The following is a 25,923-nucleotide window of genomic DNA, read 5'->3' on the forward strand; positions in this document are numbered from 1 at the left end:
TATGTCTCTTGTTAGCCTGAGAAATATGCCTTTTCAGCATCATGGTACTTATATTTTTACAGACATGTTTTCATTTACTGTGCATAAAAATCCTACAAATTAACCAAACTTGTATTAAAATTGGGAGTGCATTACTAAATAGAGTCACATCATAGACTAATAAGTAAGCTCTGCTATCTTTTAACTGAGAAAATAATTTAAATTTTGTTTACAAAGAATTTTATAGAAAATTCATCTAAAAGTATAAGGAAGCAAAAAATCCTCTGAAATCACACTTTCCAGAAGACATACCTTGAGTCTGTTTATATACATCTATATATGTATGTATAGCCATGGATATACAGTTCTACCCAGATATAGACTGCACTATAAATTTAACCCTGCAAATTTTTTCTTTCCATAGTATATTGTCACTTCTACCAAACTTATTTATGATTAATAATATATAGCATCCTTTTAAAGAACTGTATACCATCATACAACCATTTATTTAATCAGTTGCCTATTAATACCCCTTTAGGCTAGTGCTTTTTTTTTAAACTATAAACAATGCATGGTATTATTGCTGGTTTCTCATGGTTCTTCACCCATATTAGCTCCTCTAATCTTCTAATCCTCTGCCATTACCATTCTACACAATAAGGTCTGCCCAGTGTCTTAACCTAAGTGCTTTAGGAAGGGGAAATCAGAGACCATTTTTTATTTTTAATATTTGTTTTTTGGATGGTATTTTGTATCATGTACTTTTTTGAAATAGACTTTCTAATTTTTTCCCTCAAAGGTTCATCAGTAACAACTTAGTATCATACTATTAGCCCTCAAATCTATCATAAAATCCATCTGGTTTAGTTGTTTTTATGACACAAAACCTCAGGATTTTTGGAAGTGCAAGTCCATTTTTATGTGTTTTAAAATTTACTTTGCAAAAATGGTTTCATTTCTTCAAAAAATTAAGTATATCATTTAGGTAGTCATCCTTATCCCTTAACCCCTTTCAAGAGAGAAAAATCACTCAACTTTCTTCACCCCAAACAGTGTAATGCAGTGTTTTAATTTTTATGACATAGATATTCCATAATCTGTGGACGCCTCCATATACTATCCTCTGCCCTATATTATCAGAAGTAACTGTTGTCATAAATTTTGTATATATTATTCCCTTGCTGTATAGTGTTATTCTGTAAATGTTATTAACTCTCATATTTTTTTAACTTTATTTATTTATTTTATCCTCACCCGAGGACATTTTTCCATTTTTTTGTTCAGATAAAGTGGGAGGGAGAGAGAGGAGGAGGAGGAGAGAGAGAGAAAGAGAGAGAGAGAGAGAGAGAGAGAGAGAGAGAGAGAGAGAAACATCGACATGAAAGGGACACATCGAGTGGCTGCCATCCACCCGACCCAACCAGGGCCGGGGACAAACTGCAACCGAGGTACGTGCCCTTGGCGGGAACCAAACCTGGGTCTCTCCGGACCGCAGACCAACGCTCTAACTGCTGAGCCAAACTGGCCAGGGCAAAATTAAACTTTCATACATACTTAATTTTAATTACATGAACATGTCTACATAAGTAAAAACATGTAAACTTGTCAATTTTTTAACATACCCATTTAGAAAACCTACTTTATTGAGTAATAGCCTTTCAGATTTACAGACATCCCCTTGCCCAAATTAGTCCCTTACATCAAGGTTTTACTGTAGTTCCTACAGAGATTATATGGTCTGCAGAGCCTAAAATATTTACTGTCTTGTCCATTACCGAAGTTTGCCTGCCCTGCTGTAGGTCAGGGTATATACACCTAACAGTGGAATTGCTGGGTTATAGGATGTGTGCATCTTCAGTTTTACCAGATAATGCCAAAGTCGGTATTTTTTTTTCCCCTTAAAAATCATTGAAACTGTTTACCTCCTATTAGTAATGTATGAGAGTGACTTCATGTTACTCTATGGCCTTGGGAACATTTGATATTGTCAGGCTTTAATTAATTAATTAATTAATTATTTTACCAGTTTGGTGAGTATAAATCAGTGGTTCTCAACCTTCCTAATGCCGGAACCCTTTAATACAGTTCCTCATGGTGTGGTGACCCCCAACCATAAAATTATTTCTGTTGCTACTTCATAACTGTAATTTTGCTACTGTTGTGAATCGTCATCGGAAATAACGTGTTTTCCGATGGTCTTAGGTGACCCCTGTGAAAGGGTCGTTCAACCCCCAAAGGGGTCGCGACCCATAGGTTGAGAACTGCTGGTATAAATGGTGTTTCATATGGTTTTAGTTTTCCTTTCCAAGATTATTAATGAGGTACTTTAACCTCATTTCATATGTTCATTGGCTATTTATGTTTGCTTTTCCATGAAGTGTTAGTCAAGGCTTTTGCCAATTTTCCTATAGAATTGTTGTCTTTCTTATCAATTTGTAGGAATTCTTCATTCAGAATACTAATCCTTTACCAGTGATAGGCGTTACCACTGTCTTTTCCTAGTTTATGAATTGCTTTTTCTCTTTATTATTATTGTCTTTTAGTGAGCATACACTCTGAATTCTTCTATGTCTTATTTATAGGAACCTCTTTTTACTTGCAAGATATGAAGATATTCTGTTATTTCTAGAGGTTTTATACTTTTGCCTTTAATGTACTTGGATTGTGTGTGTGTGTGTGTGTTTGTGTATAGATAGGGCTTCAATATATACTTAATTTTAATAAATTTGTAAATTTTAACTTGGGAACTTTAGACATTATTTCTTTCCTTTTTAAAAAATTTTTTTATGTTCAGCGAGAACATGTTCTTCCTCTGTGACTCTAATAACATAAATATTAGACCTGAAGCTGTGATTCATTTTTTTCCCCTCTCTATTTAGATTATGTAAATCATACATATGATGTATGTGTATACAGTATAAATACAAAATAAAATTTTTTAAATAGAAAAGGTTCTAATTTCAGAGGTTATTTTCTCTTCTTAGAAACAATTTGAAAAACTTAGTTATCTTGCATCCCATAATGTAGGCAGTTAGATTGGAAAAGATTGTTGCTATAGACCAGCATAGTTAATTCTAACTGCAAAGAGGGAAGCAGGAAAAGTATCACAAAAGATTAGAAATTTGAAAATACAGTATTTTCAATTATTTACTTAGAAGTATGATAGCCTCTTAGGCATTATTTTATCACAGTGCTTTTAGCACAAAGTAATTAATATTCTCAGTGAAAACTGAGTCATCTAGAAGTGACTACGTTATAATTTCATGCCCTTGTTAGGAAGACAAGAAAGTAAGTATTCCCTTTTAAAATGACTTACAGCCCTGGCTGGTTTGGCTCAGTGGTTAGAGCGTCAGCCTGCAGCCCAGAGAGACCCGGGTTCAGTTCCCGCTAAGGGCATGTACCTCGGTTACAGTTTGTCCCTGGCCCTGGTCGGTTGTGCGGGTGGCGGCCACTCGATGTGTTCCTTTCACATCGATGTTTCTCTCTCTCCTTCCCATTCTATCTGAACAAAAAATGGAAAAATGTCCTTGGGTGAGGATAAAAAATAAATAAAACGACTTATATAAAATTATTGACATTCAAAATTATCAGAATGTTATAGCTATATCTCATTCTAATATACTGGATTGCCAACTTTTGTATTTTTAGAACACAGTAAATTGCTGAAAAGGTAACACATTCAGTTTAGTAAAAGTAAAATGAACAGCTGTCATTGTAGTTTTAAAATTGTAATATTGAATATTAAAGTTTGCTAGTTACATACAAATTTGCTTGCACCTCTAATACAAGACACTTAATTTATGCCAATAAACAGAATAGACTGATGGATAAAAGTTTATAACCCCCCCCTTCTCCTCCCGACTCTACCATGGATTTAAGGACCCTTGAGAATTCACTTGTAGTTTATATTTTAACCCTCAAAGCTAGAAACAGTTTTTAGAGGGAGCAAAGAAATAAGAGACTACCATGGTATGAGGAAAAGGAACTAATATACTTGGATTAAGAAAAAGGAGTGTAAAAAGCCCCCAGAAAATAGATACTCTCTTTACTGAGCAGATGTATTTCTAAAAAGTTTATTGTGAATGAAAGTGTGGTACATTAGAGATTGGGAAACAAAAAATAAGAACAAAGTTTTCAAACTGGAAAGGGCAAGAGTGATGAATTCTATAGTCTGAGGAGGGAACTCTAATCTCAGTTTGCTGTATGACCATGAGGAACTCACCTCATTTCCCAGAGTCTTAATTTACTTATCTATAACTGGCAGGAGAGATTGTTGGTCCTTAGGATAGTCTCTTTTATAGCTTTAGTAATTGATGAGTACAAAGTTAATTGCCTTACTGTGTAACATAGTCCTTTATAAAATTGGAACACTGTGCCTAGATGAAACTTGATTTATACACACACACACACACACACACACACACACAATATGAAGTTTTTGCTTATTTTTTAGAAGTGTATTTTTGGGGTGTGTGTATGTATTTTAATAAATTATTCATTACATTTTGTTTTGCAATTTGCTTGTTCCACTTAAGTTGTCTTGTGGCTCTTCCAAAGTTTTAGCTTATATACCTAACCACATTGTTTTTAATTGTTGAATGGTATTCTTTGGTTTGAACATATCATAGCTTATTAACTCCATTCATGGACTTTAGGTCATTTTCAGTTTTGGGCAGTAATAAACATTGTAGTAAAGAACACCACTATATTGAACCCTCAGTATATGGCAGTGCTGTGCATTGTTTCATTGAATAATCCCAAATTTGAGATAAGTACTAATTAACATGAAGAAATTACAGTCACAGAGCGGCTGAGTAACAGATTTACTCAAGTAATGTAACACCAGAGCTCATGCACTATTCTACCACAACTTTTATTGGATTCCCAAAGACATTCTTGCCCCTGAAAAGGTAAAGAGCCAAAATTTTTGACAGAAAGAGGTTATAGAATTTTAGAGCTATAAGGAATTATAGAAATCAACCAGTATACTCCTTTGCATCTCCATTGTGACCCTGTAATTGATTATCCAGTTGGGAAACTTGAGAGTGAAAGAAGGAGCATTATGATAATATTTATACTGAAATAGCAGACATATTTTCCTGGACACATTCAGGTACATGGGCACTTTAACCTTAGCCTAGGCCATCAATACCTTTCACACGGGTTACTGCAGTAGCAGCATCCTGCCTGGTCTACTAGCATTTACTCTTATTCTGTTTCCATCCATTCTTACATGGCAGCCAAAATGACCTTTTCAAAGGTCATTTAACTGATTAGATCACTTAATAGTTTAAACTCCTTCAGTGGCTTTGTGAAAAAATGTATATATTTAGTCCTGTGATTGTTAGAATGCTGTGTGAAATAGAGTAAAGGGCACTTAAATTGTGAGTTGAGTTGTGTGTTTGAGCCTCAGATATCAACACTAGTTTGGTGACCTTGGGCAAGCTATTTCATTCAGATTGTTTCCTCAAATACAAAATATAGATAGTATGAGGAGGGGGGTGAGGTAATAAATATGAAAGGTACAATATAAATGCAGGACATTGTTAATAGTTAACTTGGTACATACTGCCTATGCCCTTTGACAAATAATCCTTGTGTCTTATCACAGTATTCAGCAGGTAATGGTAGGATTTTTACAAGCTGAAACACCTTTCATGTAACTGTCCAAGTTTCACAAAGTAAAAACCTTAGTTATTTTTAAAAAACAAAACAAAATTCATACAAGTTAGGTGACTTGCCAAAACTGAAAGCTAATTACCATGTCAGTACTAAAACCCAAGACTATAACTTTGGCATTCATAGGCTAATAATCTTTCCACCAGGTTCTGCTACTTTCCCAAAATAATTAAGATTATCTCTTTATTAAAATCAGATAAGTGTTTTATCTGTGAGTGTAATTTAAATATATAACTCATCCTTTGTAAATTGAGAACAATTTAGAAAGGCATGTTTGAATAATTTATTGACTTAAGATCTTTGGTTTACAAATGATGGCTTGCAAAAAGGGAATTTATTAGGTTACATAATTAGCTAGGAGGAATATTGGAGCAGCTCTCAGAATAGAAGGTCCAGGGCAACTGGAGCTTGGGGTAGTAAGACTCTATGTCTTACAGCCCTGGGTCTGGCAAACTAAGAAGGCTGGGCTACACCTTTCTTTCTGGGAAATTTGGGAGAACTCCTTTTGGCCTAACCCATATCTCACACCCACCCCTGTGGTAGTATTAGATTGAACTATATGCACTTACTAATAGTCATATTTTTACCAATTAAAAAGGCCACTTTATATGGTTGAACCTGTTAATAGTGTGGGATGGTAGAGGGGAGAATGAGGCATCATAGATCGACAGCCCTAGAAGGACCTCAAAAAAAATAGTGTAGTTTCACAAAAGAGAAGAGCTGTTGCTCTTCCTACCAGGAGAAGGAAAATGGGAAAGCATTCTGGGCAGACTAACCTCCCCCTGCCCCCCCCCCCCCAAAAAAAAACAAAAAAAAAACCAGTGACCATTATACAACACACTTCCAAAGAGTATTATGGATCAGCTAGACTGTATCACTGTGAAAATGAAAAAGGACCGCAAATATAAACATTTCTGAATGAGAGACTGGATTGCTCTTACTAGTTCTTTTCTTAAGCAAATCTTAAAGTTTGACAAATCTGTCCTTTATGTAACCAGTGTGCCTAAAGCTCTTGTTATACCTTCTGTACTTTGCTGTATGTTAACCATTTGTTGAATGTCAGACATGTACTAGGTGCCGTCCTCATAATAATCCTGTTTAAAGAGGAAGAAATTGAGATTCAAAGAGATAAAATAATTTGCCAGAGATTATACAACTAATTTATATGGAAGCAAATTTTGATCTAAATTGAAGATTAAATCCAACTTTTCCTTCCATACTAGTGCTCCTCAAAGAGTGTCATTGAAATACCTATAAAGACAGAAGAGAGTAATATATGCCTGAGAGGTCTGTAGGCATATATGATCTTAAGTATGAATATTGTTTACTGCTCCATAATGAAGGTGATAGAGCTTTGCTTTTTAAATAGAGAATGCTTAACTCAAAATTTTAATTAAATTGTCTTTTTAAGAAGATGTATGTTATATCAGTATTATGAGAAAAATAGCACACTCTGCTATTGTGTGAATGACTCACCCAGTTTACATCACATCACTTTGGTCCAAATCATTCTTATGTAAGATCTAAATTGCCTCCTGAGTTTTTCTGCTTATAGTGAAGTAGTTAGTAGCAGTTCATCTTACTATACATGTTGATTCTGATGGAACCAATAGTGTATTCTAAAGTTGCATAGCTTTGGAAGTAGTCTCTTATTGCTGTTATAGCTAAACTTTATTTAAACAATCTTTTTGTTATCGTTACATACTTAAGGCATATATTAGCTACGTGCTTTATGGAGACCATACCTTTTCTTTGAAAGGTTGAGGTATTGGGAAAGAAAGAACGACAGAGTCTTTTGCTGATTACATAGCAGTGTTTTATGGGGTTTGGGAAGAATATAATACTAAACAGTGCTTTATCGTCATTGATGCAGGAGGTGAATGGTTCTTGATCTGATAACATAAAGCAAAACTAAAATGATTTGTACTTTTTTTTTCATAGAGAAGTATAATAATGATGCAGTAATAAAAAAGGATGTTTTGAATAGTTTGTTCTCTTACAAGTTTCCAAAAGTCTACAAAGTGATATATTTAGTGAACATTTGTGTGGGGAAAAAAGGTATAATATTGGGGGTATTTGACTTTGGGGGAAATTTTCATAATTTTAATTGTCAGATATATTTACTTTATTTTAAATTAGTTAAACAGCTATAAAAACTTTTATAGAAGGTAATTTGTGTAAATATAATGAGGCGGGGGTTTTTTGTTAAGTTTTTCTCATCTTTTAAAAGACTTATCTGGTATAGTTCTTATTTGTCACTAGATTCTTTCTCAAGCAGTTTGCTTTAAAAATATTTCATATTTTTCTTATTTAATAGATGATAGTATATCTGCTGCAAGCACTTCTGATGTTCAAGATCGCCTCTCAGCTCTTGAGTTACGAGTTCAACAACAAGAGGATGAAATCACTGTGCTCAAGGCAGCTTTGGCTGATGTTTTGAGGCGTCTTGCAAGCTCCGAAGATCATGTAGCCTCAGTGAAGAAATCAGTCCCAAGTAAAGGTAATTGTGTTGTAAAGTAGAAGAGTCTTGCTGTTTGCAACACTTTCTTTGCAATTATAATGAAAAACGTGTGTATTTTATCAGTGATATTAAAACTAGCAATATAAAACTATAATTTCTCTTTTGGATTACTTGTGATTACAGTTTATTTTCCATTTCCTTTTTCTTTATTCTGAAAGAAATTCTGAAATTTTGTTTTTTATTATTTTACATTAGGATTTTGTGTAATAGCACTAGTTGTATTTACAGGCTTTTAAAAATATCATAGTATTTGTGTGAATTTAGTATTTTCCAACTAAAGAAATTCACTGAGGGCAGAAACTGAGTCTTTATTTTATGTTCCTCATAGTAATTAACATTTCACATAGTAAATAATATAGATGTATGTTCATATGTTTAAGAGAACATAGTCACTCACATGTACTTTTGAATCAGAATCCTGAAGAATTTATTAAGCTCTGAAATTATTGCTAACTGGAATTTTAACTTCCAGTCATGGAGAGTTTTCACAGATTGAGAGAGTTTGGAGCAAATGTAGTTATGGCCTTTCCCTTTCTCCAGTTACCCAGAAAAAATGTCATAATCTTCCACATTAATCAAACAATTTAACATTATTTCATATATCTTACTGATTTCTTGGTAGACATAGGCATGATTATCCCCATTTTGGCAATATGAAAAGTGAAGGTATTCATTGGCTTACCTCTACTGTAATATATCAGTACAGATTATTAACCTAAGGAGGAAACTTATGTAACTTCTAGATTCTAGGCTAGATAGAAGATAGCTAACTAAGACACAAGGAACAAATTTATTAGACTGTGAATTTAGTTTCTGAATGTTGAGTTTGAGGTATACATGGTATACAGATAAATACTTAAAGATAGCTGATTTATAGGTCTGGAGCTTACATTAGTCTTGGCTAGAGTAAGATTTTGGAAATGTTCATTTTATGGATAGTAGTTGAAGCCATAGAAAGGGGATGTAAAATGAGAACAAGGCTCAGGTTAGTTGGGAGCTCCAAAAGCAGTGATTGAGGAGAATTGTGGGATTGAGAGAAGCAGAAGCTTTTTAGTTTGATGTATTAATTTTTTCCTTTGTTTCTCTTGCTTTAGGCATTGTATCAGTGAAAATTCTGCTGTGTGTGATGTCTGAAATTTTGTTGCCTACATTCTCTTCTTGAATTTTTATGGATTCATGAGTTACACTTAAGTCTTTTATCCATTTTGAGTTTATTCTTGTGAATGGTGTAAATTGGTAGTCCAGTTTCATTTTTTTGCATGTGGCTGTCCAGTTTTCCCAACACCATTTATTGAAGAAGCTGTCTTGACTCCACTGTATGATCTTGCCACCTTTGTCAAATATTTATTGAGCATATTGTCTTGGGTCAATTTCTGGGTTCTCTGTTCTGTTCCATTGATCTGTATGCCTGTTTTTGTGCCAGTACCAGGCTCTTTTGATTACAGTGGCTTTGTAGTATAACCTAATATTTGGTATTGTGATCCCTCCTACTTTGTTCTTCTTTTTCAAGATTGTTGCAGCTGTTCGGGGTCTTTTTTGGGTCCCATATAAACTTTTAGAGTATTTGTTCTAGTTCTGTGAAATATGTCATTGGTATTTTGATGGGGATTGCATTGAATCTATAGATTGCTTTGGGTAGTATGGACATTTTAATGATGTTAATTCTTCCAATCCATGAACAAGATACATGCTTCCACTTTTTTTATATCTTGCTCTATTTCTTTTTTTAATGACCTGTAGTTTTCTGCGAACAGGTCCTTTACTTCTTTGGTTAAGTTTATTCCTGGGTATCTTAATTTTTTTTTTGCCGCGATGGTAAATGAGATGGTTTTTTGTTTTTTTTTGTTTTTATCCCCACTCGAGGACATTTTTCCATATTTTGTTCAGAAAACGTGGGAGGGAGAGAGAGAAAAACATTGACGTGAAAGGGACACATAGAGTGCTGCCACCTGCATGACCCAACCAGGGCGGAGGACAAACCGTAACCGGGGTACGTGCCCCTAGTGGGAACTTTGCTATACAGTCGTCCCTCACCACTTCGTGCTTCGACTCTCGCGGCTTTACTCTCTTGTGTTTTTTTCAAATATATTCATTAAAAAGTTGATCAAGACAGTGAATGATACAGTGCATACTCGGTTGTCTGAGTCAATTATACAGCCCTGTATTACAATTACAATAAAAATTACTGTACATATGGACTGTAGACCTATGTATTCGAGCACCCCAGGAATCCTTCAACGCTAGGTGCAACTGCTAGAGTCTGGAACGGATTAACCGCGATAAACAAGGGACGACTGTATGTCACAGTTGTCAGGGCTAGAACTTATATCACTTTCTCCTCAGGGGGACAGTGATGTCCTTTAAGAAAGTAAGACAGTTCCTGGGTGGTGAAAACAGAGAGTTACTGTTCGGAATGGTTATAGTAGAAAATGGAAGGCCATATGAGAGAAATGCTAAATGACCATTAAAACATTGAAGTAGGAAACTTTGGGGGAAGGTCATTCATTCTACCTGGTTTTGTGATTCTCATTCGTATCCCTCCCACCTCAAGCATGCTGGTCCTAAGTGTAAGACTTAAAGAGGGCAGAATTCATCTTTTCCATTAGTGATTAGTAAGGAAAATGACAAGGGTTAAGGGACTTGAGAGTTTGCCAAAAGACTGAGTAGAAATCACTTTAGTTAATAATGTTATATTGTGATTTAAAATTTTTTTTGAGAACCTACTTTGAGTATTGCCAAGATCATGCCAGATAAAGTTTTATATGGTTATAAACTGATTTTTATAAGAGGATTCTGGAGTTAGGGTAGAATGAGGAGCAGATCAGTTAATGTATGTGGGCTTTATAGGGAGGGTAAATTTGGCATAAAAAACAAGTTTCCCATCTATAATTTGTATAAGTATCCTCAGTTTCTTACTCTATAAGTATTTTACACCCTGTAAGAGAAAAATATATATATATAGTGTTTGGTCATTGCCCACACTATTTTAATATATATATTTTTTATTATTATATTTTTAATATTCACCTGAGAACACTTTTCTATTGATTTTCAGATAGTGTGGGAGGGAAGGGGAGAGGGAGAAATATTGATGTGAGAGAGACACACCGATTGGTTGCCTCCCAGATGATCCCAAGTAGGGCTTGGGATCGAACCGCAACTGAGGTACATGCCCTTGACTGGAATTGAACCCAAAGCCCTTTAGACGCAGGCCAGCACTGTAACCAATAAGCCAAACCGACCAGGGCAGTCTACAATATTTTTCAAAACGTGTTTTAAATAGTTTATGAGTCTAAAAAATTTAAATATTTTATTGTGCTACGACACTAGTACATTGTAATCTTGTGTTGAAAAATTTAAAGGATTTCTCTCCTTTTTTAATTTATCAAGATATTTTAGTAAAGGAATATTTGTAAGGAAATTTAAAGACAGCTTTTTAAAAATTTGGTAGATGGGGAATATTTTGTATGACACATCAGTTATTTAACACTTACCTGTTTCAGTGTCACAAAATATAAATGGAAATGTTCCTATTTCCCAGAAATATACTTTTTTGTAATTCGTCCTTTCTAGACATTTTCTGTTGTCCTGAAACTGCAGGTAGAACCAAAAACCCTATGTGTATATATTTTTTTTCCATACATGTATACAAACCTATGATAAAGTTTAATTTATATATTAGGCCGAGTAAGGAATTAACAACAATATCTAATAATAAAATAAAACAATTATAACGATATACTGTAATAAAAGTTATGTGACTGTGGGCTTTCTCTCTCTCCCAAAATATCTTATTATATTGTACTTACCCATCTTGTGATGATGTGAGATGATACAATGTTTAAGTGATGAGGTGAAGTGAGGTACTCAGAATGGCATGCAATTTAAAACTTAATTGTTTATTCTGGAAGTTTTCATTTAATATATTTAAACCATGGTTGACCGCAGGTTACTGAAATCTTCGAAAGCAAAACCAAAGTTAGGGGGGGGGGGGGCTATTAAAATCTAAGCTTCATTTTTTTTCTTTAGTATATTATGCCAGCAACTTAACTGAGGTAGAAAGTTTTCCCAATAGTTTTTAAGGTGCCAGTCATTTAAATTTTGCATATACCTTCTATTCTGTCGGAGAATTCTTTCCTTTTGACAGCATATGTTCATAATATATGCACCAGTTGCAACTGAATTCCTGCCAAAAGAAAAAAAAATTACCTGTACTTTGCAGCTCAGGGAACACATTGGCAGTTTTAACTGCTAGGAAGACAAATTATGTCACAGCTGGTGGCTGGGAAACCTATTAAGACCTTTTGGGGTGACCAAATGAATGTAATTTGAGAATACAGTCCACTGGCATTATGTGAAGACAAGCTGTTAGTACACAATGGTATAAAAGCAAAGGAGTCAAATTTATCTGAGGGTGGGAATCAGTCATTTTATACCAGGAAACTGCTGGTAAACCAAAGGTATTAAGCTTTGTAACTGCTTCTTAAAAAATGAGAGAACCCAGAGGCAGAATTGGACCACAGAGGATGTGAGTTCTCCAAAAGAAACATTCCTAATTATGTAGAATTTGGGATGGTGTGTGCCAGCACAGATCTTTATCATTTGGCTTTTACTCCAAAAAACATTTGGGAGAAGACAGGGATTGTCATGGGTTTTCTGTAAATGTTGATAAGTAAATACATTAATCAAGTTAGAAGGTGTGAATTTTCTTGTTGGGGTCCTTGGGCTAAAATGACTCCTAATTGTGGTAGAGGATGGGAGAGTGTTTTATTATTTTGACAACAAAGCAAAGACTTCTAGCTGCTCTGTATCTAGAAGCATATGGGTGGATATTACCTCAGATTAGGCAGCAATTGCCATTTATAAAATTCCATTTCTCTGTGAGAGTCAAATCCTTCTTTGGTCATTTCTACCTGAAATACACTTTTTTTTTTTTTTTTTTAATGTGTGCAGATTGCTTGAGCTTGCTTTTCTTTTACTCTGATATACTTTTTTAAAATTAATTTATTTTTGTTACAGATGTTTCTCCTTTTTTACCCCTTTGACACCCTCCTCTCCCCCTCTCCCCCCTGCATTGTTGTCTATGTCCATTGGTTACGCGTATATGCATACGTTCTTTGATTTATCTCTTCCTACCCCGGTTCCCCTCCTCTGAGGTTTGTTATTAGTCTGAACCCTACTTCTATGTCTCTGGGTCTATTTTGTTATCAGCTTATTTTGTTCATTATACTCCACATATAAGTGAGATCATGTGATACTTGTCTTTCTCTGACTGGCTTATTTTGCTTAGTATAATACTCTCCAGATCACTCCATGTCATCTCAAAAGATAAGAAATCTTTCTTTCTTACAGCTGCATAGTATTCCATTGTGTAGATGTACCGTAATTCTTTATTCACTCATTTATTGATGGACGCTTAGACTGTTTCCAGATCTTAGCAATTGTAAATAATGCTACTATAAACATAGTGGTGCATATATTTTTTCTGATTAGTGTTTCAGGCTTCAAAGGATATATTCCTAGAAGTGGGATAACTGGGTCCAATGGAAGTTCAATTTTTAATTTTTTGAGGAAACACCATAATGTTTTCCATAGTGGCTGCACCAGTCTGCATTCCCATCAGCAGTGTACTAGAGACCTTTTTCTCAACACCCCTGCCAGCACTTGTTTGATAATTTTTTGATGGCAGCCATTCTGGCAGTTGTGAAACGATACCTCATAGTTGTTTTAATTTGCACCTCTCTGATCATTAGTGACGTTGAACATATTTTCATACGTCTCTTGGCCATTTGTATGTCCTGTTTGGAGAGCTTGTCTGTTTAGGTTCTCTGGCCATTTTTCAGTTGCATTCTTTGTCTTCCTTTTGTTGAGTTGTATGAGTGCTCTATATATTTTGGAAATTAATCCTTTTTCTGATGTATCATTGGAAATCATGTTCTCCCATAACAGTGGGTTCTCTTTCCATTTTGATGGTTGTTGCTTTTGCTGTGCAGAAGCTTTTTAGTTTGATGTAGTCCCATGTATTAATTTTTTCCTTTGTTTCTCTTGCTTTAGGTGTTGTATCAGTGAAAATTTGCTGTGTGTGTGACGTCTGAGATTTTGCTGCCTACATTTTCTTCTAGGATTTTTATGGATTCACGAGTCACATTTAAGTCTTTTATCCATTTTGAGTTTATTCTTGTGAATGGTGTAAACTGGTAGTCTAGCTTCATTTTTTTGCATGTGGCTGTCCAGTTTTCCCAACACCATTTATTGAAGAAGCTGTCTTGACTCCACTGTATGATCTTGCCACCTTTGTCAAATATTTATTGAGCATATTGCCTTGGATCAGTTTCTGGGTTCTCTTCTGTTCCATTGATCTGTATGCCTGTTCTTGTGCCAGTACCAGGCTCTTTTGATTACAGTGGTTTTGTAGTTTAACCTGATATTGTGATCTCTCCTTTGTTCTCCTTTTACAAGATTGCTGTGGCTATTTGGGGTCTTTTTTAGGTTCCATATAAATTTTCGGAGTATTTGTTCTAGTTCTGTGAAGTATGTCTTTGGTATTTTAATGGGGATTGCATTGAATCTATAGATTGCTTTGGGAGTATGGACATTTTAATGATGTTAATTCTTCCAATTCATAAACGAGGTATGCGCTTCCACTTTTTTATATCTTCCTCTATTTCTTTTTTTAATGACCTGTAGTTTTCTGTGAACAGGTCCTTTACTTCCTTGGTTAAGTTTATTCCTGGGCATCTTAATTTTTTTTTGTTGCAAGGTAAATGGGATTATTTTTTAGTTTCTCTTTCTGTGTGTTTATATTGGTATATAAAAATGCCAATGAATTCTGGATATTGATTTTGTATTCTTCTACTTTGCCAAATTCATTTATTAAATCTAGTAGATTTTTTGGTGGAGTCTTTAGGGTTTTCTATGTATTATGTCATCTGTGAATAATGACAGTTTCACTTTTTTCTTTCCAATTTGGACCCCTTTTATTTTTTCTTTTTGTCGAATCACTGTGGCTAAAACTTCAGTACTATATTAAATAAGAATGGTGAAAGTGGACATTTCTGTCTTGTTCGTGCTCTTAAGGGAAATGCTTTTAGTTTTTGTCCATTGAGTATAATGTTGGCTGTTGGTTTTTCATATATGGCCTTTATTATGCTGAGATGTGATCCTTGTATTCCCACTTTGCTGAAAGTTTTTATCAGAAACGGATGCTGGATTTTGTCAGATGCTTTTTTAGCGTCTGTAGATATGATCACAAGATTTTTATCTTTCATTTTTTTTATGTGGTATATCACATTTATTGCTTTACAAATATTGTACGAGCCTTGCATTCCTGAGATAAATCCCACTTGATCGTGGGATATAATTTTTTTAATTGCTGGATTCCATTTGCTAATATTTTGTTGAGGATTTTGGAATCTATGTTCATCAGGGGTATTGGCCTGTAATTTTCTTTCTTTGTAGTGCCTTTATCTGGTTTTGGGATTAGGATTATGTTGGCCTCATAAAAAGAGCTTGGAAGTCTTCCATCCTCTTGAAGTTTTTGGAATAGTTTGAGGAGAATAGATGATAATTCTTCTTTTAATATTTGGTAAAACTCCCCTGTGTAGCCGTCCGGACCAGGGCTTTGGTTTGCTGGGTTTTATTGATTACTTCTTCTATTTCCTTAATTGTTATTGGTCTGTTCATTTTTTCTGACTCTTCCAAGTTGAGTTTTGGAATAGTATATGATTCTAAGAATTTGTCCATTTTGCTTAGATGTCAGATTTGTTGGCATATAATTGTTCGTAGTGTTTTGTTACAATCCTTTGTGTTTCTGTGGTGTCTGCTGTTACTTCACCTCTTTTGTTTCTGATTTTATTAATTTAGGTGGGAGGTCTCTTTGTTTCTTGGTGAGTCTGGCTAAAGGTTGATCAATCTTGTTTATCTTTTCAAAGAACCTGCTCTTGGTTTCATTGATCTTTTGAAATTTTTTTTATTCTCTATGTCATTTATTTTTGCTCTAATCTTGATTATTTCCTTCTACTAACTCTGGGTTTTTCTTTTTGTACTCTTTCTAAATCTTTAAGTGGTTGGGTTAGATAGTTCATTAGAAATTTTTCTTTCTTCTTCAGATAGGCCTGTATTGCTATGAACTTCCCTCTCAGGACTACTTTTGCTGTGTCCATAGATTTTGTATTGTTGTGTGTTCATTTTCATTAGTTTCCAGAAAGTTTTTTATTTCTTTCTTGATCTCGTTGGTAACCCATTCTTGACATGCTATTTAGCTTCCACGTGTTTGAATGTTTTTATTGTAGTTGATTTCTAGTTTCATGCCATCGTGATCTGAGAAGATGCTTGATAATGATTTCTACCTTTTTGAATTTGTAGAGACTTACTTTGTGTCTTAACATGTGGTCTATCTTTGAGAATGTCCCATGTGCACTTGAGAAGAATGTATATTCTGCAGCTTTGTGGTGCAATGTTCTGTAAATATCAGTTAAGTCCAACTGATCTAGTTCGTCATTTAAGGACTGTTTCCTTGGCAATTTTTTGTCTTTATCTATCCAGTGGTGTCAATGGGGTGTTAAAGTCACCCACTATGATTTTATTGCTATTGATCTCTTCCTTGAAGTCCTCTAGAAGTTTAAAAAAAAATTTTTTTTATTGATTTTCGAGAGAGAGAGAGAAACATCCATGAGAGAGAACATCTATTGGCCACCTCCTGCATGCCCCCCACTGGGGATCAGGCCCACAACTTGGGCATGTGCCCTGACCAGAATCAAACTGGTGACCCCTTGGTGCATGAGTCGACTTTAACCACTGAGCCACACCAGCCAGGCCACAGGTTTTTAAATTTATTTTGGTGTTCCTATATTCGATGCATGTATGTTTACCCAGGGTTATATTCTCTTGTTGGATTGATCCCTTTAATATTTTGTAGTAACCTTCTTTGTCTCTTATTATGGCCCTTGTTTTGAATTTTATCTTATTGCTTTATTTTTCCTTTCCATTTGCCTGGAAAATTTTTTCATCCCTCCACTCAAAATCCGCTACTGCAGTTATCAGGGATGGGTCTCAGCTCTTGAAATATACTTTGAAAAAATTAGTGGCCAGTGCCCTGGCCAGTCTGGCTCAGAGGTAAGAGCGTCTTGGCCTGCAGACCACAGAGAGTCCCTGGTTCTATTCAGGTCAAGGGCATGTTACCTCGGTTGCGGTTCAATCCCTGGCCCCGGTTGGGGTCGTGTGGGAGGCAACCATTGATGTGTTCCTCTCATATCAATGTTTCTCTCTCTCTCTCTCTCCCTCCCTCCTACTCTATCTGAAAATCAATGCAAAAATATCCTTTGTTGAGGATTAAAAAAAAAAATTAGTGGCCCAGAGTGAACAGGACTAAAGTACACCTTCCTAGGAGACAAGGGTAAAGGAGAAGTGTACAGATAAAATTCCAAATGGAAAAGATAAAATATGATGGAGTATATGGAGTCCTCAGTCTTCTCAAAGAAAGAAGAGATTGAAACAAAAGGTAACAGGGATCTTGAAAATATGAAAAGATTGAATGCGGTTTGCTACTGGAGCTGCAGAGTGTACACCAGGGAACTTGAAGTAAAAGGACGATATTGAGTATCAACTAGAGTTCTTTTTCCATGGACCATATTTACCTTTCTTCTAAAAAAAAAAAAAAAATGTTTCCATCCTTTAAGGCTTCATATTATTTCCTGAAAATGATCTTTTCAATTTTTGTCTCTTACTGGAATTGTTTTAAAATTTTGTTGTATGTCTCATTTGGTGTATTTATTGTTCCTGCTAGATTATAAGCTATTTGAAGGCAGGGACAGTTTCTTACTAACATAGCTAGCCTTGGAATGACTCAATAAATACTGTTAAGTTGAATGTAGGAAGAAAAAGTTATTAAACAGGAAGTTGTGGTTTAAAAAATTATTGCTTGGGCCCAGCTGTTGTGGTTCAGTGGATTGAGCATTGTCCCATGGACAGAGAGGTCCTGGTTCAATACTCAATCAGGGCACATGCCCTGGTTGTGGGCTCAATACCCTGTGCGGGGGTGGAGAGGACGTGCAGGAAGCAGCTGATTGATGTTTCTCTTTCACGTCAATGTTTCTATCTCTCCTTTCCTCTCTCTCTAAAAAGTCAATAAAAACATATTTTAAAAAAATTACTGCTTTTGTTCTGGCTTGTTTGCTTAGTGGTTAGAGCGTTAGCCCGTGGACCAGGGAGTTGCAGGTTCGATTCTGGTCGGGGGCACGTACCTCAGTCGCGGTTTGGCCCCCTGGCCCTGGTTGGTGTCATGCGAGAGGCAACCAATCCATGTGTCTCTCTTGCTCGAAGTTTCTCTTTCCCCCCCTCTCCTCCCTCCTTCTCTCCCACTCTGTCTGAAGATAAATGGAAAAGTGTCCTCAGGAGAGGATTAAAAAATAAAAGTACTGCTTTGGAGGAAGGGATGGGATAGATGGAAGAATAAGGGTATTGTGGCCCTGGCCGGATTTGCTCAGCAGTTAGAACATATCTGAGGACCAAAAGGTCTAGGGTTCTATTCCCGGTCGAGGGCATGTACCTGGGTTGCAGGTTCAATTCCTTGGGAAGCAACCAATCGATGTGTCTCTCTCGCATTGATGTTTCTCTCTCCTTTCTCTTCCACTCTATCTAAAAATCAGTGGAAAAATATCCTCTGGGGATTAACAAAAATAAAAAGAGGATATTGTAGATGAAGGTAGCAAGGATTTTAGATTTTGAGATTTGAATATGCAACAATTGTTAATGATTACTTTGTGAGTCTTAGAGTACATTGAAATTCATAACTGTTAGGGTAAGATATCAGAAAGGTCATCTCCTTAGGACTATCATCAAGGAATATAAACCATTCATGTCATGTCATGATAAAGTATAAAAATTATCTTTGGCTTTTAACCCGGGGATTGTGATGGTTTTTACTGTTGGACACTAAATTTTTACCTTTTGGTTTATAGACTTTTAACCTAGATTTCTCTTATTTCATCTGGGTTGCTGCTCAGAAATAGAACTACTACTGTACCTGTACCTTTGGGTACTAGAGGTCACTATTTCTTCTAGAATTGCAGGCTGATCTGTGAGAGGGTTATGACCATTATAATGCCTAAGCACTGGAGGAGAAGGCTGCATGTATACACACATGACATATATACACAGCTAATGATGCATTCCAGTCATGAATTTTTATAACTGTCATAATAATATTTTTTTCCTCACCTGAGGACATTCTTGCACTTACCTTCAGACAGAGTGGGAGGGAGAGGGGAAGGAGGAGAGAGAGAGAAACACTGATGTGAGAGAGACACAGTGAGTGGTTGCCACCCACGCAACCCCAACAGGGGCCGGGGACAAACTGCCACCGAGGTACGTGCCCTTAGCAGGAACTGAACCCGGGCCTCCCTGGTCCCTAGGACGATAATCTAACCGCTGAGCCAAACCAGCCAGGGCGTCATAATTATTTTTATGTTTTTTCTATTTAAGTTTCTAATATACTCTGAATTTCAGATAATACACTTTAGACTTCTCAGTTGACAAACAAGCATTTACTCATAGTTCCTTTTTGTTTTGTGCCTCTGCTTTACTTAACTCATTGCCTCTACCTTAGGCAATCAGTCACTTTTTTTTTTTTTAGAGACAGAGGAAGGGAAAGGGAGAGAGAAATGGAAACATCAATGAAAGAGAACATCGATTGGCTACCTCCTGCATGCCCTCCACTGGGGATTAGGCCCACAACCTGGGCATGTGACCTGACCAGGAATCAAACCGGCGTCCTCTTGGTACATGGGTTGACGCTCAACCACTGAGCCACACCGGCTGAGCTCAGTCACTCTTTTATTCAAATATTAAGGATTCCTAGTACTGAGAGTTATCTCAAATTAAACTGTAGGATTGAAAGTGGCCATGAAAATTTCTTCTGGTCTTTTTGGTACTTATATAAGTTTCTAGGGATCTTGATGATTTAGTACTATTATCTTCTTAGTTATTTTCTTTCTCCTTACTCCTTCTGATAAATTGCTATATGTTATCCTGGCACAGCTCAAAATGTAACCTCCTAGGTAGAATTATTCCTTTCTACTTATTTACCTGCCATTTCTGCTGCCTGGACTCAAATCTTGATTTCATTGCCTACACTAGTTATACTAGTATAAGCTTGAGCACCTTAATAATCTCACTAGGCTTCAGTTTCTTCATCAGCAACATTGGGATGATAATAGTAAATCCCTTTTAGGATTATGGTAAAGGTTAAAAGATATAATAGTTATCAAGCACTTAAGAAATGCCTAGCAGCTGGTGCTTGATAATTAATATTACGCCACACTATTTACTGTATGAACAATTTTCTGTTTCCTACATCTTTTTGGTGTACTAGGTAGGCACTGCTTTAGGTGCTGGAGATTAAAGAAATAAAAGACACTCTATTTGCCCCCAAAGGACTTCAGGTGAAGCTAGAAAACAGTTAAGTCAATAAATACAATAATTATATTATAATTGGTATTAAAAAGGTAAATTTAAGGTGTTGTGGGAACACCCAGGATAAATACCTAACTCAAACTGGAGTTGAAAGTTTCTTGTAGGAGGAGATATCAGCACTCATCTACCTTCATGGTCTTAACAGCTACTTATTGTTGCCAATTTTCAAATTGTTATCTAAATTCAGTACTTCAGAATGGTCTGTCTTCTTACTAGTGTTCTGCTTGTCTATCCCTTAGAATTTATAAATGTAGAATGTCCCACACTGATTTGATCATCATTTAAGCCCTAACCATTTCTTCTTTTTTTTTTTATCCTCACCCGAGGACATTTTTCCATTTTTTTTGTTCAGATAGAGCGGGAGGGAGAGAGAAGAACAGAGAGAGAGAGAGAGAAACATCGACGTGAAAGGGACACATCGAGTGGCTGCCACCCACACGACCAACCAGGGCCGGGAACAAACTGCAACCTTGGTACATGCCCTTAGCGGGAACCGAACCCGGGTCTCTGGACCACAGGCCGATGCTCTAACCACTGAGCCAAACTGGCCAGGGCCCTAACCATTTCTTAAAACTACTTTCTCCTTTCCATTCATGCTACTTAGCCCTTGTTTCAGGTTCCCATCATCTCATGCTTTGACCACTGTCCTGAAATCTGTTCCTCATGTAGCCTCTAGAGCAGTTTCTCTCAAATGTAAATTAACTTAAGTCCTTTTTTCAGCTTAAAATCTTTTAATAGTCTCTTTCCTCTATAGAGTCTCCATCTTCTAAATCCTGTTTACCTCTCCCATCTGGACTTACCTCACCCATTTGGACTCTGTCCTCTCTTATTCTACATTCTCACCACATAAAGAGCTTTTTGTCTACTTCCACCCCCTGCTCATGCCACACACATATACACACCCCACTTAACTGTTAAATTCTTTTTGTTCCTTATACATACTGAAATAAGATCTCACTATTTTATTACCTCCATTTTATCGGGCTACCTCTCATCCTTTAAGATTTTGTTCAGCATTTCTTCTCCGAAGCCTTTCTTGAGCTCTGTCTCTCTAATCATCTGTACCTAATTGTGTGTCTTTTCTTTATACTTCATGATACTATGTTACTGTACTTAACCACGTTTTCATTGCCAGTGTGATTATTTTGCAAGATTTTGAATTCCTTGATGCCAGGTAGTCTTTTGCAAACACAAGGCTAGGATCATAATAGGCCTTGAGTAAATATTTGATGCGTAGATGGATGATGAATACATGTTAATTTAGGCACAGAGGAGTAAAAGTACTTAGTTTAGGAGTTAAGAATAAACTGAAGCATGAGGTGTAAGGTTGGGAGTGTCAAGAAATGAGCCTAGACTGGTAGACCCATAGTGAAAGGTTTTCTTTTGCCTTGCTAAGGAATTTAGTTTTTATCCTGAGGGTATTGGAGAGCCATTAAAGGATTTTAAACTGAGGAGTAACAGGTAGATTTACAGTAATCCATTAATTTTAAGAGACCTATATTTCTTGCATTTTAACATCTCTGAAATTGTCATGCATCTTACAGTTGATTGTGTCTTACAGTTCTCATAAGCAACACTTCTTTCTAGTGGTATTCAAAATAATGGTGCATATTACAATTGATGATATATTAAATTTAAAGACACACAGCATGTTTTAGAGTCATCATCCTAGCACCGTGTAGAGAATACCTTAAGAGCAGGTTAATACTGCAAAAAGGAGTATACTGTAGAGATAAACTGATGAACATAATCCAGAAGAGAAGTTTGAGGCAGTAGTGGTGAGGATGCATTCATTTAGTCATTGGGATGTTAAGTGCTTTGTATGTGCCAAACACAGTGCTAAGCATGGGGAAATATACATAAGAATCACAAAAAAAGTAAGGTTTCCAAGTAAAGAATCATAAATGGTTATAAGGACTGTGAAGGAAGTAAAGGGGGTAGTGAGAGTCAATTAGGAGAGGCACTTTAGATAAGAGAATCATAGAAGCCTTCTTTGAGGAGGTGGTATTAAGTTGAAATTTAGAAAATGAGAATGAACCTTCCAGGTGAAGAACTTTCTAAGTAGAAGAGAAAATGCAAAGTTTTGGTGCAAGAAAGGATAGGGAGAAGAATTGAATTCAAGATATTGGTCATATGCTCAAAAACAAATCCACCTTGACTCTTATCTTACACTGTATACAAAAATTAAGTCAAAATGCGTCATAGACCTCAATGTAAGGGCTGAAACCATAACACTGTTATAAAAATAGAGATCTTGGGTTTGGCAAAGATGTCTTAAATAGGACACAAGTACAGATAATAAGAGAAAAATCAATTAATTGAACTTCATCAAACTTTAAAAATCTTGTTCTTCCGCCCTGGCCAGTTTGGCTCAGCGGTTAGAGCGTCGGCTTGCGGTCTGGAGAGACCCGGGTTCGGTTCCCGCTAAGGGCATGTACTTCGGTTGCAGTTTGTCCCCGGCCCTGGTTGGTCGTGCGGGTGGCAGCCACTCGATGTGTCCCTTCACGTCGATGTTTCTCTCTCTCTCTCCCTTCCTCTCTCTCCCTCCCACTCTATCTGTACAAAAAATGGGAAAATGTCCTCGGGTGAGGATTAAAAAAAAAAAAAAAAAAAAATCTTGTTCTTCCAAACTGTTTTGAAAACAAGCAAGCTACAGAACAGGAGAAAATACTTGCAAAACATACATTTGTCAAAGAACTTTTATTTAGAATATATGAACTCTTACAACTCAATAATTAGGAAAACAGCTCACTTAAACAATAGGCAAAAGATTTGAACATCACAGAAGATATATGAATGTCACATACGCCCATGAAAAATATTTAACACCTTTAGACATTAAGGAAATGCAAAGTAACAATACAGTGAGGTACCACTATATGCTCACCAGGATAGCTAAAAGTAAAAAGATTGGTTATTCCAAATATTTTCAAGGACGTGGAGCACTAGAAACTCATACATTTCAGGTAGGAATGTACAATGGTACAGTCACTTTGGAAAACAACTTGGCAGTTTCTTAAAAGTTTAAACATTCACCTACGATACAACCCAGGTTATTGACCTTTAAGAAATGAAAGCATATGTCCACACAAAGACTTACACACTTAGTTCATTGTAACATTGTTTATAATAGTAAAAAAAACTAGAAATAGGTAAGTGAATAAAAACATGGTGGTATATTTATATAATCAGTTAGTTGGGGGTCTGTCTTGGCAGTAAGAAGGCAAGACTGATCTTCAACAAAGGAGATAAACAGGTACAAAAAAGATGTAAAGGTGAGTCAGGATCAGATAATGAACATGCAATGAGATAATGAACTTAAGTTCTACAGGAATTACCAGGGATGTTTGATTTAATTTTTAAAAGAGATTTTCTTTTTAAAATATATGTTTTTATTGATTCTAGAGCAAGAGGGGGCGGGGGGGGGGGAGAAACATTGATGGTAGAAACATGGATCAGCTGCCTCCTACATGCCCCCTACTGGGGATTGAGCCTACAACCCGGCATGTGCCCTGACCGGGAATCAAACCAGTGACTTCTAGGAGCATGAGACGATGCTCAACCACCTGATCCACACCGGCCAAGGCAAAATAATCACATTTTTAATATTAAGTAGATAATTTAACAATATTGAAGGAGTTTTAAAAAGAAATAGTTACTCACAATTTTACCACAATGATGTAGGTTTCTGTTTTTCCCACTTTTATCAAAAGCTGAAGGTTCAGAAGAGGGGGCTGGAGGAGGGATAAGATAAACCAAACCAAAGAGCTTATATGCATGTATGCGTAACCATGGACATAGACAACAATGCTTGGGGCTGTGGGGCGCTGGATAGGGAGGAAGGTAGCCAAGGAGGAAAGAAAAAATCTGTAACAAAAATAAATAAATAAATAACCTTTTTAAAAGCTGAAAGGAGTACACATGATCAGATCAGTGTCTCAGAAAGATAAATTTGACAGATAGGAAGAGCAAGGGTTATGGATGAAGGTGAGCCATGGTAGTGCAGAACAGAAAGATGGAGATCAACTGGGAGACACAGGGGAAGAGAAACCAAAGAATTTGGGGATATAAGGGAAAGAATCAGAAACAATTAGTTTATAACTTGAATGACAGTAATTAGATGCAACGAATCAACGTTCATCTCATCCTAACCCACCTTTGTACCTTAGGACTGCTGAGCCCCACCTCCTGCCTGCCTCTGAAGAAACCTTGTTTCACCAACTATTCTTTTTTTTTTCTTACATATATTACATTTCTTTTTTTTTTTAATTTTTAATTTTTATATGAATTATTTATTTATTTTTTTGTTACAGATATTTTATCTTTTTACCCCATTGACACCCCCCACCCCACCCCACCTCCGCCCTGTCCCCGGCTTAGTTGTCCATGTCCATTGGTCATGCATACATGCATATAAGTTCTGTGGTTTATCTCTTCCCACCCCACCCCCCACCCACCCTCTCTTCTGAGGGATGTCAGTCTGTGCCCTACTTCCATGTTTCTGGGTCTACTGTATTCCTCAGACTGTTATGTTCTTTATATTCCGTATATAAGTGAGATCATGTTCACCAACTATTTTTTCTTTCCCCTCTTCTAACCACTTTTCAGAATCTTCCTCTTCAGTGGCTATAACTGTCTGCTTGCTGTAGCTAAGTAGTATTCAGAAAGTTATTCTTCTGTGTTTGGTCATTTTATTACTGCAAATCAGAAACGCCTAAACTAAATGGTAATAACCTCTAGGAGAGAGGAAGTGGGGATGTGTGTTCAGACAGCAATGTGCAGGGACTTCAGCTCTAAGGGTAAATATATTTACATTTTTCAAAAGTCAAAACCAAGGTTTTGTTTCTGATAATGGATGAATAAGTTTCTTTGTTTTCCTTTCATTATAAACTTAACAGCATTTCTTTTTTCTTTTTTTTTTAGAGAGTGAGGGAGAGGGAGAGATAGAAACATCGATGAGCAAGAACATTGTTTGGCCACCTCCTGCATGCCCCCCACTGGGGAATTGGCCCACAACTAAGGCATGTGCCCTGACCGGGAACTGAACCTGTGACCTCCTGGTGAATGGGTCAGTGCTCAACCACTGAGCCACACCAGCCAGGCATTAACAGCATTTCTTACAGGATGGTGTAATCTGAACAGGATTAGAATACTTCTGCAAAGTTTTAGTTGGTCAGTTTTGTATTTTTTTCTGCACAGTAGTGTTTTAAGTAATGTTCAGTTAAGGATTATAGGGTGACTCTAATATATTAATATTCAGAAGAGTATAT

At 36.3% G+C, this 25,923-nt stretch overlaps 1 protein-coding gene across 1 annotated transcript in view; it reads left to right on the forward strand.

Moving 5' to 3' along the window:
* Positions 1-25,923, forward strand: part of EML4 (EMAP like 4) — a 157,677-nt gene that overhangs the window by 45,248 nt on the left and 86,506 nt on the right. Inside the window, 1 exon segment of the mRNA XM_036263513.1 lies at positions 7,979-8,161. Within this exon segment, the coding sequence (XP_036119406.1) occupies positions 7,979-8,161 (183 nt within the window).

This window comes from Molossus molossus, unplaced genomic scaffold, assembly GCF_014108415.1.
Source record: "Molossus molossus isolate mMolMol1 unplaced genomic scaffold, mMolMol1.p scaffold_m16_p_15, whole genome shotgun sequence".
NCBI lineage: Eukaryota > Metazoa > Chordata > Mammalia > Chiroptera > Molossidae > Molossus > Molossus molossus.